The sequence below is a fragment of the Nothoprocta perdicaria genome, unplaced genomic scaffold, assembly GCF_003342845.1.
Source record: "Nothoprocta perdicaria isolate Ctin4 unplaced genomic scaffold, notPer1 scaffold_26, whole genome shotgun sequence".
In the NCBI taxonomy this organism is placed as follows: Eukaryota; Metazoa; Chordata; class Aves; order Tinamiformes; family Tinamidae; genus Nothoprocta; species Nothoprocta perdicaria.
In genome coordinates, this window is record NW_020455488.1 from 3,392,980 (window position 1) to 3,409,460 (window position 16,481).

The 16,481-nt window shown below is 43.1% G+C and overlaps 1 protein-coding gene across 1 annotated transcript in view; it reads left to right on the plus strand.

Moving 5' to 3' along the window:
- The window catches only part of ALDH1A3 (aldehyde dehydrogenase 1 family member A3), a 33,050-nt gene that overhangs the window by 12,784 nt on the left and 3,785 nt on the right, over positions 1 to 16,481 (plus strand). Inside the window, exons 5-10 of the mRNA XM_026040567.1 lie at positions 402 to 463; positions 3,740 to 3,868; positions 6,358 to 6,471; positions 9,464 to 9,566; positions 10,294 to 10,478; positions 15,309 to 15,473. Of these exons, the coding sequence (XP_025896352.1) occupies positions 402 to 463; positions 3,740 to 3,868; positions 6,358 to 6,471; positions 9,464 to 9,566; positions 10,294 to 10,478; positions 15,309 to 15,473 (758 nt within the window). The remainder of the gene's footprint in view (positions 1 to 401; positions 464 to 3,739; positions 3,869 to 6,357; positions 6,472 to 9,463; positions 9,567 to 10,293; positions 10,479 to 15,308; positions 15,474 to 16,481) is intronic.

Below are 16,481 nucleotides of genomic sequence, written 5' to 3' on the forward strand. Positions count from 1 at the left end.
TGTGACTGTTGGCCTTTGATTTTCTACGTAGGAAAAAAGGGGGGGGGGGGGGAAATGTCCTTCCTGCTTTCACTTTGAAAGAGAAGTTGCAGTATTTTAACATAAACTTAGAGAGTTAACCGCCCTGAGTCTCAACACAGGGAGTTTGTGGGAGGAATCAACCCAACAGTTTTTAAAGATTCCCCTCTGAACATGAGCAGCATTTGGCTTTTAAACTAACAGAAGTCTGTTCTCAAACAGTTTCTCATCCTTCTGGGGTGTCTCAGGGGTGTGAGTTAAAATGAGCAGATACAGGGTTCTGAAGCCCTGTCCCCAACCTCCTAGTGTGCAGTAATCTTACCCGTTTCTGTAGAAACAGAGGTTTTGACTGTTTCATCTTCCTTTATTCTTTTGTTTTGCAGATGAAAACTTTGTGTGCTTCACGAGGCATGAACCAATGGGTGTCTGCGGAGCTATAACTCCAGTAAGTAGCAGTGATGGTGCCCAGCCTCTCCCTTGAAACGGGAGGAACTGCACGTGCACACCCTGCCTCATTCTGCAGCCATTCGCTTTCTAGTTAAGTACAGCTGTTCTGCAGGGAACTCCCATCTCAGCTGCCTCATGTAGTTGCTTGTGTTACCCCCATGCCAATTCCTCTTGGCAAGGTCACCTCCTCTGCAGTGSAAGGGTGGGTCTCCTGATCAGATGCTGTTCCTCTCTGACGCCGACCCCAGTCACCAGAGACCTGTCAGAGCTCTCTTACTCTTCCACTGCTGGGACAACCATCCTGTCATTACTTGTGCTTGCTTCTCGCTGCCTGCTGCTGATGCATAGTTATGAGTTTTAAATCATATTCATTAGTCCCCTGGCTGTTCTCTTAGCTTTGTGTGATTAAATCTCACTGAATAGAGTTTGCTTTTCCTTGAGGTCTCATTCCTTGCTGAGGGTACAGTGTGGCTGGTGCTTGGAAGACCTCCAGGTTTGGTGTGTGCTGCTTGCTTTGTTTAAACAGGCAGCCAGAAAGACTTTACAGCTACATGGGAGCCATGGTGGGTTTCTGTCTGGTTGTAAAATGCTTTGAACGTGGCTTCCCATGGGCCATGATGCCAACTGTCTGCTTAGATATTTAAATCAGTAAGGTCCATGGAAGATTTTGACCTTTGGGATAAGGTTAGTGGAGAGACTGGAAGAAATGCAAGTGGGGCTTGGGATTTGCTTTTGAATACTGTGTCTGATCCAGCTCTCCAAAGCATCAGAGGAAATAATTCCTTTTCCTTCAGCTAGCCTGAGGGTGTATCCCTCTTGATAAAACAGTCCATTTAGCCCTGCCAGGCTGAGGCAAAGCAGGAGCTGGTCAGTGTTAGTTATCAGATGTTTGACTAATAACTTTGTGCAGCTTTTATTGCTGAACCAGCAGCATGACTAACTGTGAACAACTAGAATCTGTGCAGTAAGTGCAAAACGTCAGATTCCCTGCATTGGTCACCAGTTAAAAGATACCTCCTTGTCATACTCAGCTGCCTTTGGCACCCAGCAATGCTTTTGGAGACACTCTTTTTGAAAGCCTACATGAAGTATGCTTTGGAGGACTAATATAGGGGAAAACATATAAGGGAATATAAGGGAAATCTCTTGCCATTTCAGATCAAACCTATGCAGCAATACATAAAAAAGAAAGGATTTCTACAGCTTAGGGTGTTGGAAACCTAATCATCTTGGCTGAGAATGCACCTACGCAAGTGGATACTGTCCTTTTAGGATACTATGATCATGACAAACAGGCTGGTATCGATTCAGATATGTGATTATTGTGATCTGAGTGATGTTCAGTCACAGATCAGTTTGTAACACCTCATTAGAGGAACAGTCTATGTCAAGTCTGCTGCTGTGCTGTGGAGGTGAAAAATAGCAGTATTAAGTTACACATTTTAAAAGCTTTAGTTTTTAATAGGCTTCATCAAAGACAAAATGCCTACCTGTCCAGGTGCAAATTGTTAGGAGACTTAAGTGTTTCTTAGGTAGTATGAGAATCCAGATACTGCTCACCACCCTGAAACTCTGAGGAAACACTGATGAGTAGATAGAGATCTTTTGTTTTGCAAAGAAAAACAGAATATTTTTTTAAGCCAGATGAATATTTCATTTCAACCAAAAGTCATTTGGCTTTGGACCCGAAAAGTTTAGGTCAAAAGTTTGATGCATACCTGTACTTTTTTCAGCAATTCTTGAAACCAATCCTTATTTCACAGTGTTTACTTTGTTCAGTTTACTCCAAAAACATTTATCCAAATTTGACTCGAATTCAACCCTATGTTTGTAACAAGGATGATTTGGGTCAACAAAACCACATCTGTCTCCAGTTTACACAGCACATACCCACTTCATTTTTTCTTGTTTGTTCTCTAACAGCAATAGTCAGTGGGTTTGTACATTGCTACTTGATACAGAGGGATTTCATCTCTATTTGTCTGTGTTTTGCTAGATCAATTAATCCTTCCTTTTTACTGTAGCTTGACTGTATTTAAATGCACCTACTTAGCAAGAGCAGTTTTTAGAAAGCGCAGAGTATGACGGAGCTTTATTCCAAGGTGATGTGGTCAGGCAGCCCTGAAGTCCTTTACTAACTGTTATTTTCACCACCAGCTGTTCTGCCATGGAAAGATGCTGGTGGAGTTATGTCATGCTCTGGAAATGTAGAGAAGTAGTAAAGATGTGAGTGTCTGAAGCTGTGAAATGAGGCCTTTGAGAAGGCTTGGGAGAAAGAGGCAAATAGGCAAATGGTGGAATGTGGTGAACTGGGGAARATCACTGAAATGATTTGGGTTTGGTGTCAAGGGAAAGGCCAAGTTGAAGAAAAAATGCATTAGGTTAAATTCTGCTTTGTGTTTAGGCTCCTGGGTTAGACCAGAACTTGTCTCTTAAAATCTGCGCTGCTAATTCGTAAGTGTGAATTTGTGGATTCCTAACATATTTGGCTTCTTTGTTGATAGCTGAAGGCCTTTGGCTTGAGCCTTGACAAAAAGTCCCCTTACTGTTGGCCTATTTCCATCATCCCTGAAGCAACATTAATTATTTTTAATGAAGAAAACCTTTCTGCTGCCAAATGACCTTTCTGAGATTTTTGCATGAGCTACATTTTCCACTTCTTGCTTAGGCTCCAAGATCTGCAAATAAGACATGACCATGAAAGAGATTAGCACAGAGGAAACTGATGTGGACTGGTTCCTAATTCCAAATAAGAAAACTAATTGGAAAGGAGCAATTTACAATTTAAAGAGAGTTTAAGACCTCTCCTGGATCCCTGTGGCTGAACAACCCACTGCAGTTTTCTAGTTGTAAACCCAAAATTGGATGATATTGCACAGCTCCCAACTTCTGAGCTAATATGGTAACACAGAAAACTGAGTTTCTTTCAGTTTTCCCATTTCAGTAACCCCATAGCAGTACAGAAGTCTTGCATCAGAATCCCCAAACTGATTCTGTGAACAGCAAAAGTCCTCTCTGAAGTATGGTCTAACTCCTATAAAGAATGAAGTTGCATCATGCAATGTGTTTGTCTGATTTAACAGGATTAGCTTGGGAATGGAGGAAGATGTGATCTGAAGTCCAAGCGAGCATAATAATAGGCAAACACTGCTCGTTGTGGCTGTTTTCCAAGTCGCTTGTTTTCCCCTGGGCTGTGCAGAGGTGGGGAAAATGCCACTTTTGAGCAAGGAGGTGGCTGAGCAAGGCTGATCTGACTGCCGTGCTGTTCTTGCAGTGGAACTTCCCCTTGCTGATGCTGGTTTGGAAGATGGCACCAGCGCTGTGCTGTGGAAACACTCTGGTTATTAAGCCAGCTGAACAAACCCCTCTCACGTCGCTGTACATTGGCTCACTGGTTAAGGAGGTAAGGAAATCTGAGCATCCCATCCAGGTACTGTACGTCTAAGGTCACGCATGTTGAATTGGCTCTGTGGGGTTTTAGGTTGCATTAAATTAAAGGATTTCAGAGGAAAATGGCCTATGTTATTGGACAACATGGATCTCACAAAAAAGAGACTGGTTAGACAGCAGTGTTGTGCTTGTACCCTTTTTAGACATGGGATAATTTGGCCAAAGCAGAGTGCCACAGGAAACTATTCTTCATAAGTTTCATTAATCAAGTTAATTATGTCTGACCTTTAGAGTTACCTGGCATGCTGACATAAAGAGAAAATCACAGGTTGGGATTTCAAAATGCTGTTTTAGGACTTGCTATGTTGGACCCCAAGTGCCCTCAGATTTATTCAGCATACAGAGGTGATGGGAGCTGCACAGTATCTTCCTGAACTGCTCTATACAGCATCAACCTTATATATTTAATYGTGAACAAAAGCTAATGGTACTGTGTGACACAAAGCAATGTCCAGCATGAACAGACCCAAGTCCACAGCTGGATGTGTTCTGTGTAAAATGGCATCGTTAATCTAGGTCAGAATATGCTTTAGCCTCTCAACTAGTTAAATCTGTTCATTAGTCTCAGTCTAATTTTAAAGATAATCCTATCTGTTCTTGGCTTAGCCCGGGGGGAAAAAAAAAGGATATGTTAATAATTGACAGTTAGGACTCCTCTGCCAGGAGAAGTATGCAAAACTGCTCCAGTTATGTGACTTTCTCCTGCAGTTAGTTGACTTAATAAAAACATCCTAAATGAGTGAGTGTAGGGTGCAGTTTTCATGACTCCCTGTCATACTACTGTCCTTTTTACTCTGATCTCCGTCTCYCCCCAAAGGTGTAAGATTTGCCAAAAGAAGCATCTAATTCTTGTGAAATGATTTTACTTAACTCAAAATCTAATCTGTTTTTGATAGCTGCACTTCAAGGCAGAAGTGTAATTAGAGCAGAGTTAATTTTATTTGAAGCTGCCCTCTGCTACTGCCAACCAACAATTGGCTAAACCCTTAGAAGTTTGTCAGAAGAGTAAAATTATTTATTTATTTACTTAGAATTTTTAAGAAATTTTAAGAGAGATTCAGAAGATGCTAACACACAAGCAAACCTCTTTTGCCTTTTGGCTTTCATTTTTGCTGAAAAACAGAAAAAAGTCTTTCTGGTTCAGGATGACCTGGATTTTTTTGCTTCCTTGTGGTTTTGCTMCACTGTAAACCCCATTACTTGTTCAGTTCAATGCATAGTGTTTTCTTCAAAAACTCATTAGCTCAGATATAAACGCTATTAAATTGTGTTTTATTGTTGGTTCTATATAGGAACTCAGACTGCATTCCCAATTTATGCAAAGAAAAGTCTTATCAAGAGAATTTTTTTGCAAGGTAGTACAGCAGCAATTACTTCCATTTTTTTTTTCTGTATTAGAAAGGAGCAATTGCATTTACTGAGATTTTAAAAGCCACAAGAAATGAAGTGAATATTTAATAGCCTACAATTCCGTTGTTAAGAAATGCAGGGAAAATAGCCTGTGCAATCAGTAGTAGGCAAAGCTGAGCCTAGAAAAGCATAATCCTTGAAACTGTTGTTTCAGGAAGCAAAGACATACCAATACGGCCCATGATTCTCCTCGCACTAGAATTTCACCTCAGGTTTTGCCATTTGTGTCTTTTGGCAAAATTACTATTTCGCTAATCTAGGTTGTAAATGCGGTGGAAACTGGCATTAGTCTGTTACCATCTGCTCTTGTATTTCTGTTTTATTAGCCCCATCTTCTAGTGAGCTTTTACTGACTTCTTAATCCCTCTGGCCCCTGAAGAACCACAAATGTCAACCTTTGTTCAAAACAAAACTTTCATTCGGTTACCCCCTGGCTCCAGCTGCACTGCAGTAGCTGGGGGCCAAGTTTGGCCAAAATACTCGCTCTCTTTTAACTTGAATTTGGGCCKCCTCCAGGAATTCTTATTGAATCTTGGCATTTCTTAGCCATGGCTGTTGTTTTCACTCATGTCTCCTCCAGTGGGTAGCAAGCAGCCATGTTACTGAAAGGTCTGGTTTTCCCAGGTTGTGTCTAATATATTTGTATACACCTTAAATTACTTTAACATAAACTAGGCTTTTCAAATACATATTAATTTTCATGTTTGTGCCTTGCAGTTTGATAAAGTATATTTTTGCTCTGAGCTTGATTTCATTGAGGTTAGTAAAATCAGATGATGCCATTAATTATTGAAGGATTAACGTGTTTTGCTCAATGCTCTTCTGTGCTGTTCCAGACATGAATGGGTTTTCCAGAACTCTCCTCTAAATGCTTAAGAGTGCAAAGCTGCAGAAATCACTTTGCTAGTTTGTAGAGTTTGTCCTCACCCACAAGGACATAGTGCAATTAATTCAGGCTTCCTGAGAACTGAGCTACAGGATCCAGAATGTTCAAAGTTGCTCCCTACAAAGCTCTGTTTAACTTCCTTTTAGGTGGGTTTCCCTCCAGGTGTGGTGAACATTGTGCCAGGCTATGGTCCCACAGCAGGAGCTGCCATTTCYACCCATCACAGCATTGACAAAATCGCTTTTACTGGATCCACAAAGGTAGGTGATGATTTCCTCAAACGTCTGCTGTTCCTGTGTGTGTTCTCTGCTAACACTGCCAGCCACAGAAGACTGATTTTCTGTGTCACTAAAAYGGTTTTCTGTCATTCCTATGCGACAAGCTTTCTGAGAAGCATTTGGGAATGGTCTACTTCAGGTCCAGCTGCTTTTATTATTGCTCTTGGGATAATCCCGTACCTCTTTAAGTTGGTTTTGCCAAACTGCCATGTTTCTGTAAGACGTGTAGGTAACAGATGCTCCGACATAGGCAAGAGGGTCTCCAGGAGAGCCACCATCCCATCACTGTCGTAGCAGAGCTTCTGGGCAAGCCTGCCTGCCAATCCTGCCCTGCAAGCGCGTGCGACTGGAAAACATGTCAGTCAGAGCCTTGAACAATTCTTGCTGGGCTTGAGTTACCTCAGAGGAACTGGGGCTTAAATAAAAACATGGCACAGCGCCTGAAGCTTCCACTGCTGACGTGGATGGGATTAACATTTCAGCTGCTTTTGAGATGTGCACGGTGAAGCACCTTCTATTTGTCTTTTTCCTGTAAGTGGCTGCCTTGCTTAAAGAGAGGAGAAGGGAGACTTCTGCACTTTCATGCGCCTACAGCCATCCTCCCCTGTGCCTACACAGGAGAAAAGAGCACAGTGCTTGGTCCAGGCCATGGAACTGAGCGTAGGAATGGCACGCAAAAGAATTTGTTTGCCGTGATCCCTGGTGCAAACTCCCTAAAGAAAAATTGCTTAAGAAACGTGAATGTTTGTTTTTCCGCTCACTGCTGTAGGTTTTCCTTGCAGTGCACACCCACACCCTGAAGAGGGGCTGTTGGCGAAGAGTGGAAATGTTCACATCAGCCATGCAGTTAAGGCAAATGCAGTCTTCGTTTTTACACCCTTGATAACATTTTGCTTTTTGAGCATTTCCCTGGATTCATCCATTCTTACGCTTGCCCTTGTAACTGCAGAGCGCAATCCAATTGCGTAATGATAACGAATTACCCTGAAAGGTATTCTTGGTTGATAAAGGTAACTTGCTAAACATTCAAATGTGCTTCAAACTATATGCTTTGCATTTATCAACAGTACCATCTAGTGGTCTAGTGCACATGCTGACTTGCACAGCTTATCCCATAGGAGAAGGTCTGTTAAGCCTCTGTTTCTGTGTAGAGAGCATGGGAACAAATGTGAACACAATAAAGTGAAAGTTCACAATGAGTTTTAACTCTCTAGATAGTTGGTCTAATCTAGGAGCTTACCCAGATACATGCTTCGCTCCAAAGCCTAGATCAGAAACTTTTAGCTCAGATATTAGACTCTGACTGTGTGAAACCAATAGAGATTATAGATTCATCCAGTCCACATGGATCAGTTTGGATCTTTAATGAAGAAGTATCCACTGGATTAGAAGCAGAAGAAGAATCTCAGCTGCTGGAGCCTTTAGGCAAAAGCTCCTGCAGGAAGTAACCTGCTTAGGAAACACCAAGGGAGACAGATTTTTTTTCCCAATGCATGTGTAATTTAGAAGTGTTTTCTTCCCCTTCCACCCATCTGTGAGTTCAGCTGCATCTCTGCAGTATTTGCAGCATTATGCTACTGTTTCTGAGCCAGAAAGTGAAGCCAATATAAAATACATTTTGACTTAGCTTTTAAGCCCTGGCTTGGGCTCAGTGCCAGCCTGGAAATACTGATATTAAACTGCATGGGAGTTTTTCCCTCTAGATTTCCTACTTTCCCTCAGTGCTCATTAGATAAGTAGCTTGTACTAATGACTCTTGTGAAGTTATGTGCATCTAGCAGCATGAGTGACTAGAGAGGAGCTGTACCAGGAGCCTTGCTCAAGCTTTAAAGGCAGTACATGAGAAATGCGGACCTGGGCCTGCCAGCCAACTGCAACGCGCCTTCCTTGCATGCAGCTCCATGCCACTGCAGTTGTATTTTTAGGCAGAAATTAAGGTTGCCACGTTCAAAGATAAAATACAAGAAGGTAAGTCATAAAATGAGGAAATTCAAAGCTAGACTCACACTTGAAGAAAAATAATCCCCCCTTAACAATTGACTCCCGAATAATTTTAACTCATACTGTTTATGGCAGTAGCAGATACTAAATTATGCTGCCTCTTGATGTATACTCCTCTTGTGAAGAAGTCAATATTTTGAAAACGGAAGAGAAATTCCTATTATTGTGTTTTCARTATAAAAAAGAAATAGACCAGTCAGAATTTGGGGTAAATATTTAAAATAAAACTTTTTTTTTCCTATGCAGGAGGAAAAAAAAATAATTTTGATATATTTTGATTAAATTCTGAAGCAAAAGTAAATCCCTCGTTTCAGGAGAGTGTGGTCAAACAAATTCCAGCAGAGTCAGAGCAGGTTCCTGGGCAGCAGGTGCCAGAACAAGGCTTGGATAAGCCAGAGCTTGTCYACCAGCGTCCTGCATAATGGCTTGGGAGGGGACATGTCTCAGCCACTCTCGTGTGTGAAGTAGCTCAGCCTGAACTGTCACAAAGAAGTGGGGTTCTCCTACATGTCCAAATCACTACGTGACTTTCTGGTGTGAGAGAGGTCATGAGTAGGAACAGTGAGTTCTTATCACTTCCTTGGCAAGATCTCATTTTAAATATGAAGTTCTTTCCTCCTTAACCTCAAAACCCCATTGAGTGCCAGGCAGTTGCTCAATAGTTTGCGCTGCCCAGTGTGATAAACACTTTCTGCAGCAGTTCTGGTAAGAGAGAACTTCAGGCTGCTCTTCTGTAATTCTCCCACCTAGACCATAATTCTGTATCTGCCTAAAAGAGTTGATCATTCTGGGTTTGTTATTGAGCCAACGCAGCACAGCAGTAGGAAAYTCAAACCACTGGAGTGCTGTCCCTGACTACTCCTGCTTCAGGCACCCACCAGGTTCCTCTGCCCTTGGTGGCATCCCACACGACAAACTGAATCAAGACCTTCAAGAGGAACCRCCTTATTCTCTTTGTGTCTCAATACTGCAGGTTGGAAAACTGATCAAGGAAGCTGCTTCCAAAAGCAACCTGAAAAGAGTGACGCTGGAGCTTGGAGGAAAAAACCCCTGCATCGTGTGCGCAGACGCAGACTGTAAGTACAGGCTGCTGTGCCTGTGTTTGCTGTAAGATGCTACGAGTGCAGTGTGCCCTGGGTGCCTCTGCAGGCCTCGGGCAGCTGGCAGGGGTGGGATTCCTTCCTTCTTCCTTCCTTCTAATCCTAGAGGATCTGCAGGATTTGTTTCACGTGGTTCTCTCATTTTCATGTGGTCCCCTAATGTTAGGGAGTAGGACTAGATGGTGCATTTAACCTGAGGCTATCAAAGTGATTTTAAAAACGTACTTAGCCTGGGGAAAGGACTCTCCACTTCCTTCATAGCACGTGTAGGTTAAAAGCAATACTTATTTGTGCAGTCTTTTAACAGGGACCATGACAAGAAGCTGGTCTGAGCTGGTTAGCAGAAGGGCGTGCTGCTTTCTAAACAATCTCAAGTGAAACTACTCTTCAGGAACTCATACAGGCTATCTAGGGATCCATAATTGAATTCTAACATGGAATTTTGAATTCTAATGTGGAATTAAAAACTAGCTGCCACCCTGAAAGAGACCTTGTGGAAAAAGGTGTTGGAGCCCAGGACAAGCTAGGTCCTGGGTGGGCAGTGCAAGGCCTTTTGGGTGCCCTGAATGGGCATGGAYCATTTTTGACAGCTTTTAAGGACAGTTTCCAAGAAAAAAAACAGGAAAAATAGTAAGTCTGGAAACATTGCAAGACAGAAACTGTGCCATGTGGTAATGCTTTTCCCTCCTGGGCTGTCCTGCAGTGGACTTGGCAGTGGAATGTGCCCATCAAGGCGTGTTCTTCAACCAGGGGCAGTGCTGCACGGCTGCCTCGCGCGTGTTCGTGGAGGAGCAGATATACCCCGAGTTCGTCAAGCGCAGCGTGGAGTTCGCCAAGAAGCGACTCGTGGGAGACCCCTTTGATGCCCGAACTGAACAAGGGCCCCAGGTAACTGTGTGCCTGAGAACAGTTGTCGTTTGGTTTTTGGTTAAGCTTTTGTTTAATTCTGCTTGGATAAATATTATCCTTGAGAATATGGTCCCAGCAGAAGCCCTGAGGGGTGAGTAATGTATCATGGCTTTATTTTTCTTTCTATTTTAAATACCAATTAATCACAAGTGTTGAAATGTTATGTTGTATTTCTTTTTTTAACACAAATGTATTTAATTGTGTTGTTAGCCAGCTTTATGCAAGGCGCTGTCTCGTCTCCCTAGTACCGTAATACAAAACTTGTTTCAGGAAGGATTGGAGAGGAACAGAAGACTGCAGCTGCAGAAACCATCACTCAGCTACTGGCCTGTGTTGCTGATGACAAGTAGTTAGAGCCCAGAGGCTCAGGAGTCCCTGCTTCCCCTTTCCTTTTCCTCCCCCCTAAGATCCTTTGGTGAGGTTTCAGCTGAGCTAGGAAGAAGAACCATGAACAACAATGTCCCAACCAGTCTTGTCAATACTTTAGAGCTTTTATCTTATCTCTTCCTTCCGAAGTGCTCTGAGCTGTGCTGGGGAACTCTGGAGGAAGATGATCCTAGGGTAGACCTTCTAACAATGACACTGTTGCTGCTAAAATGAAAGGGAGAATCACAGAAAGCTGTAGCCTTCTGTTCCCAGAACTATGGGTTTTTTTCCCATGTTTTATGGGTCAACTGTTCCCAGTACTATGTTTTTTTAACTTCATAGGAGTACAGGATTCCTCAGAGAAGGAATGATCCAGGGGACATCTGCCTCTTTATCTGGAGCTCTAGGCTCATCCACACTTGATATGTATGTGGCAAAACCTCCCTGCGTATCTGTGTGCATGGGGATATGATGATGTGCTTCCCCTGCTCATGCTGGGGCTGCATCTAGCCCTGAAACTTGCCTAGGTGACCTCAAACTGCTCAGCTGCCTTGCTAGGGAAATATTCATGTGCTGGAACCTGTTTCAGCAGAGAAGAGCTGTCAGAGCACTGCTCTGCCTGTAGGGATATTCCCTGCATACACAGCTATAATTAGGGATAACGGTAAGTGGGMTAACAGTAAGTGGTGAGATTGCAAATACAGCCTGATCATCCTTTCTCCTGGTTTGGCTGTTATAACTAGGAGAGAGAGGACTCCCCCAGCCTGAACTTCTCTGCCTGTTAACTGTCAAACCCAGTGGTGAGGAAGGTGGAAGGTGTAGTGAGAGTGGGAGGAAACTGCTAACCCCAAAGCTTTCATGTGGCTCCCAGTGCAAAGAAGCAATCACTTCTGCTCTTGCAATGGTCGCTGGAGCCTGCGCTCTGAGGCGCAACACACAGGAACTCAAGCTTAAAAATGCAGAAGAGTGAAATGATGCAGTGTCACAAGGGCTCAAGGTACCCCCAAAAGCAGCAAAAGAGCTCGAAGTACCTGTAAAAGTAGCACAGGTTTGTGCCCCCTACCCCAAAGTTACTCTTCAGCTGTAAAGATCTACATCAGGTTTCTCTYCTGTTCTTGAAGTCAGCTACTCTGCTTAGAGGTGAGATTTTTTTTTTGAACTGCCAAAGAGGGAGGAATTACCAGAAAAAGTAACATTGCTTCCTTTTCTCCTTCAGTCCTCAATTGCTTTAGATCCCAATCATTGCATTTATTCTTCTTCTGTGAGTCAGAGTGAACRCACAGAATAGTGTTACTAAAAATGAGCCACCTTGTGCTCTACAGACCCTCTTCTGGGTTAGAAACCAACAGCGTGAAGGTATTGGAGAAGTCCCTAGGTTGAAAATGGTTGTAACCCATGATCTTTATGGTCCTCTATCAACTCCAAGAGCTCACAGCCACAGACCAGACCCAAGAACCTAAACAGTTCAAATGCAGGTGCAGAAGATCCTGTGTGGTCCAGACTGCTGCTCTGTGAAACCAAGCCAGGCCTTGGCTGAGCATAGTGCTCAAAGCAGCTGCAAAGACTACATGAAGCAGGACAGCATGGGGTGACACTCAGGACTGTTCCACCAGAAATTCAAGTTGATGTAAACTGCTCCTAAAAATGTGGTCCTGTCTGCAGCTGCTTATTCCTTTGGAACTGGACTGAAGAACTGGGTGATTCAGGTTTAAGCCAACCTTTTCATGAGTGGGGAAGAAAGGCAGATTTTTCCCCATATCRGTTTCCTCATGTGGAATACTTTGCGTTGACATGAACACTCATGGCATGGGTCTGGAGGAAGGACTATGTGAGCTGTGGGCTTGAGTTATGCTGATCTAAACTGCCCTGTTGTGATCAAAATGAAGTCAGTTTTAATCAGTATTGCCCAGAAATGAGACATGCTTCTGCTGTGGCTTCTGCAGAGCTCACATGGGCCTGAGTGTGTTGCCTGGCTGGGAATTCAAAGGATGCCACAAGAAACCTGAGGGGTGGTCAGGGCTGTTTGATTGCAGTGCCAACCTCAAATACACATGAATCCATTTTTAAGATGGATTCCTGGAAGTTGGGTCACAGGAAATCATGAAGTAAATCTGCACAGGCAGCAAACTGGTTAACCAGGGTACTATAGATTTGTGCACAGCAGACTGCAATAGATGAGCAGAGTCCCGATCGATGAGAACAGGGATTAGACTAAAACATGATTAGATAAGTCCTATTCCATCCTGGGATTTGGGGACTATTTGGCTTCATCTATAGGAAGAAAATAGCCCTAAAGCTGCCCTGTAGCACATACTAGCCACAAGTTAATCATCCTAAGCCTTTTTACTTGACTTTCAAATACCAAATATTTTTCTTAAGACTGTAGATATTTTTATACTTTAAGACTGGGGTAYGAGAGCAGAATGTAACTGCAGCCTGTTCAGCCCAAGTGTGGGTTATTCTTTAGGATTACAGGTGATAGGTTAGGAAAAGGAAAAACTGCTCTTGCAGTCTTGCCTCGTATGAAGTAAAATGTGAAGAACTGAGAATTCCCAGCATCACCATGATCTTGCAAGAGCCTTCTTCTCTTTTGGATTAGATGGATTAATAGTGGTATTTGCTCTACAAGATCATATGTTTTCAATAGAAATCAATGCTCAAATTAAACCATAAATAATAAGGGAGTAGAGGGCAGAATTTATGCAAGCCTTGCAAGCTCTAATTACAATGAAAAACAGTTCCTCCCTTGCATGCCATTTTTACAAATGTTTTCTTTCCCTAGTGTCTTTTCATCTAACTATAGTTTGCCTTGCAACAAGTTACAGCTGTATAAATACCCTTGTTTTGTTTTCTGTGATGTGAAGTAGCAGAACTAGATTGATCTGGATCACAGACATGCCAGGATGGAAAGCACTTGCAGATATTATTTACATTTGGCGACTAAGCAACTGGACAAGAAGACAACATGTCTGACAGCTGCCAGACTTTTTATGTGATACCTTGTAGACTGTGTGAGGGCACACGTTTTCTCAYGGAGTGACATGTATTAAATGTTTCCTTTGGTAGCATTTTACRCACAAGGGAACACGAGCACTCAGTACTGAGCTGTCCGCAGGGCATGTGGTGTGCACATCTGTGTGGCAGGAGATGTGCTGTTCTCCCCTTGCCCTCTCTACCAGAAGGACCCAAAGGAGACCCTCGTGCAGCTTTGATCTCTCGCTAAAAGCTCAAAATCTTGGATTTCWTGTGGCCAGGATTAACAGGGAACAGGATATAGTCTGTAATCTGGAGGAGTTGTGTATAGAAGACTCTTATATTCAAACAGTCCCAACTGGCTCTGCTGAGAATAACCTTCTAGGCTGTTCCCTGAGCTGGTGGCAGGGTCTTTTATTTAATTTGCCTCCAGGAAATTGTCTAGGTTTTTGTTGGTTTTGTTTCTTTTCCTTTTCTAAACAGCTCTGTAAGTCTTTTCCTATCTGCAGCTGTGATGAGGTGCTCTATGGCTCCGTTAGCCTATGTGCAAATAGCCACATCCTTTTGTTTGAAACCTGAGGATACAAGACTGTGTGTGGGGCACGAGAGAAGTGCCAGCACTCATCAGAAGTGCTGAGGCCTCATGCATCTCCTCCCAGCACACGTGGCCAGTGGCCTCGTGGGGTTAGCAGGACCTCCCGGTGCAGGAAGGGGCTAAGCAGTTTTGGTCATTGAAAGTGAGACTCTGGAGGTCCCGTCCTGGCAGTTCAGAAAAGCAGAAAAAGATGCATGAAAGGTGATTCTGATATTAAAAATGTGGCTTCAGTGCAGTGATTGCTCTGAAATCACTCCTCTAACAGGGCCCTTCTTTGTGAAAGAGATGGAGTGAGGGMTGGTTGGGTCCTTCCCATTCTGAAGTTGGGGCCAGATGGCTGTGGATGAAGTTGCACATTATAGCTAAGTCAGCTTAACATTTGTACCCTGTTTCTTCTTCCTTTGCACTGATTCTGTTACTCATCTATTCCCCTGCTGAGCTGACTCAGCTTGTAAGCCCAGCAGAAACCCACCTCAGACCATTCTTATCGTGCTGGTGAGCTAAATCAGGGCATGCAGAAGATTAGGAAAGTCCCAGAGCTCGTGCAAGCTAAGCCATGAAATGCATATTTGGGAGGTGGAGGAAGGGGAAAAGTGGGAAGACCCCTTCCACGTAGCAGCAAGCAGATCAAATTAATCCATCACATGTAACTTCACCTTGTGTTTTCCATGGCTCGGGGCTATGCCCACGTCCTATCTTCGATCCCACTCRTTGTATGAATGCATATCATAGAATGGTAAATGAGATGTAAACGTACSCGGCGTGACAGAACCCTGCAGACACAACCCCATGGCGCGGCTCCAACAGGACTTGGTCTCAAACACAGGGATAACAAAGGCCCTGCTCTCTGTTTTCTTTCTTTTTGTGTCTGACAGATTGACCAAAAACAGTTTGACAAAATCCTGGAACTGATAGAAAGTGGGAAGAAAGAAGGTGCTAAGCTGGAGTGTGGAGGTCTTGCCATTGAAGATAGAGGCCTGTTCATAAAACCCACCGTGTTTTCGGAGGTCACTGACAACATGCGCATCGCCAAAGAAGAGGTACAGTACAAGCCACCTGATCCTTAGAGGCATTTACCCCTGTAAATGACAAAGCAGCTGTAGAAAGGAGACATTGCCACGGTTTGAAGTGAAAACCTGAGAGAAGAGCTATTTCAGTCTGCAATGTCCTCARAACCACCTAATGATGAAATCTGTGCATCTGCAAAGTGGGCTTTAATCTGGGGGCTGAGGGTGGGAATAACCAATGTGACAGAAGGACAGCCGAACAGGCAAAAACACTGCCMAAGTGTTTTGGTAGTTTTTATCCCCTTGTGTACTTGCCATCACTTTCTGCTGCCTTTCTGCTTTTTTCTATTTTGTTCATTTTTAAAAAGGGAAATAGTCCTGTGAGTTTGCTCCACCATACAGTAACAAACCCAGATACGAACACAGATAACGCTGTCCTAAAGCATTTGGGTCCCATTTCAGAGAATTTGATATCATTTGATATAATGCAAAATACAAACATATCCCTTATCTAGATATGGCTACTCTTTTCCYGAGTAGTGTTAGCATCTGAAATAATCCCAGATTCTGTTCTTGTGTTGAAATCTCCCCTGGCTGACCAGTATTTTCCAGCATGAAAATATGGCCAAAGCCAGCAAAGTGCAGATCTCATACTCTGGCTTTCATTATTCATGTGGAGAAAAATTGAACAAGCTGCATGTGATTAGATCTTGTGATATTCCTTTGAAATAGAGTTAATCTACTTTTCATCATGTTCCCCAATGGAAAATAAGCAGTTGCCAAGGTCCAGCTGGCACTTGCATTTTATAGTTTAGCCCAGCACTTTTTATGGGGCTGCTTACTGTTCACTCCTGGCAAAATGTTTAGATGTCTCATGTGCCACAGAATCTCTAAGGAACCTGGGAAAGATATCCGTCAATCTGGGCATGAGTTACGTTCTAAAAACAGAGGGAATAAGGACTGAAAATCCCATGACAGGTCTTTTTTTTTTTTTTTTTTTTTTTTTTTAACTGTCTCCAAGTCATGATTCATGAGGCTTAT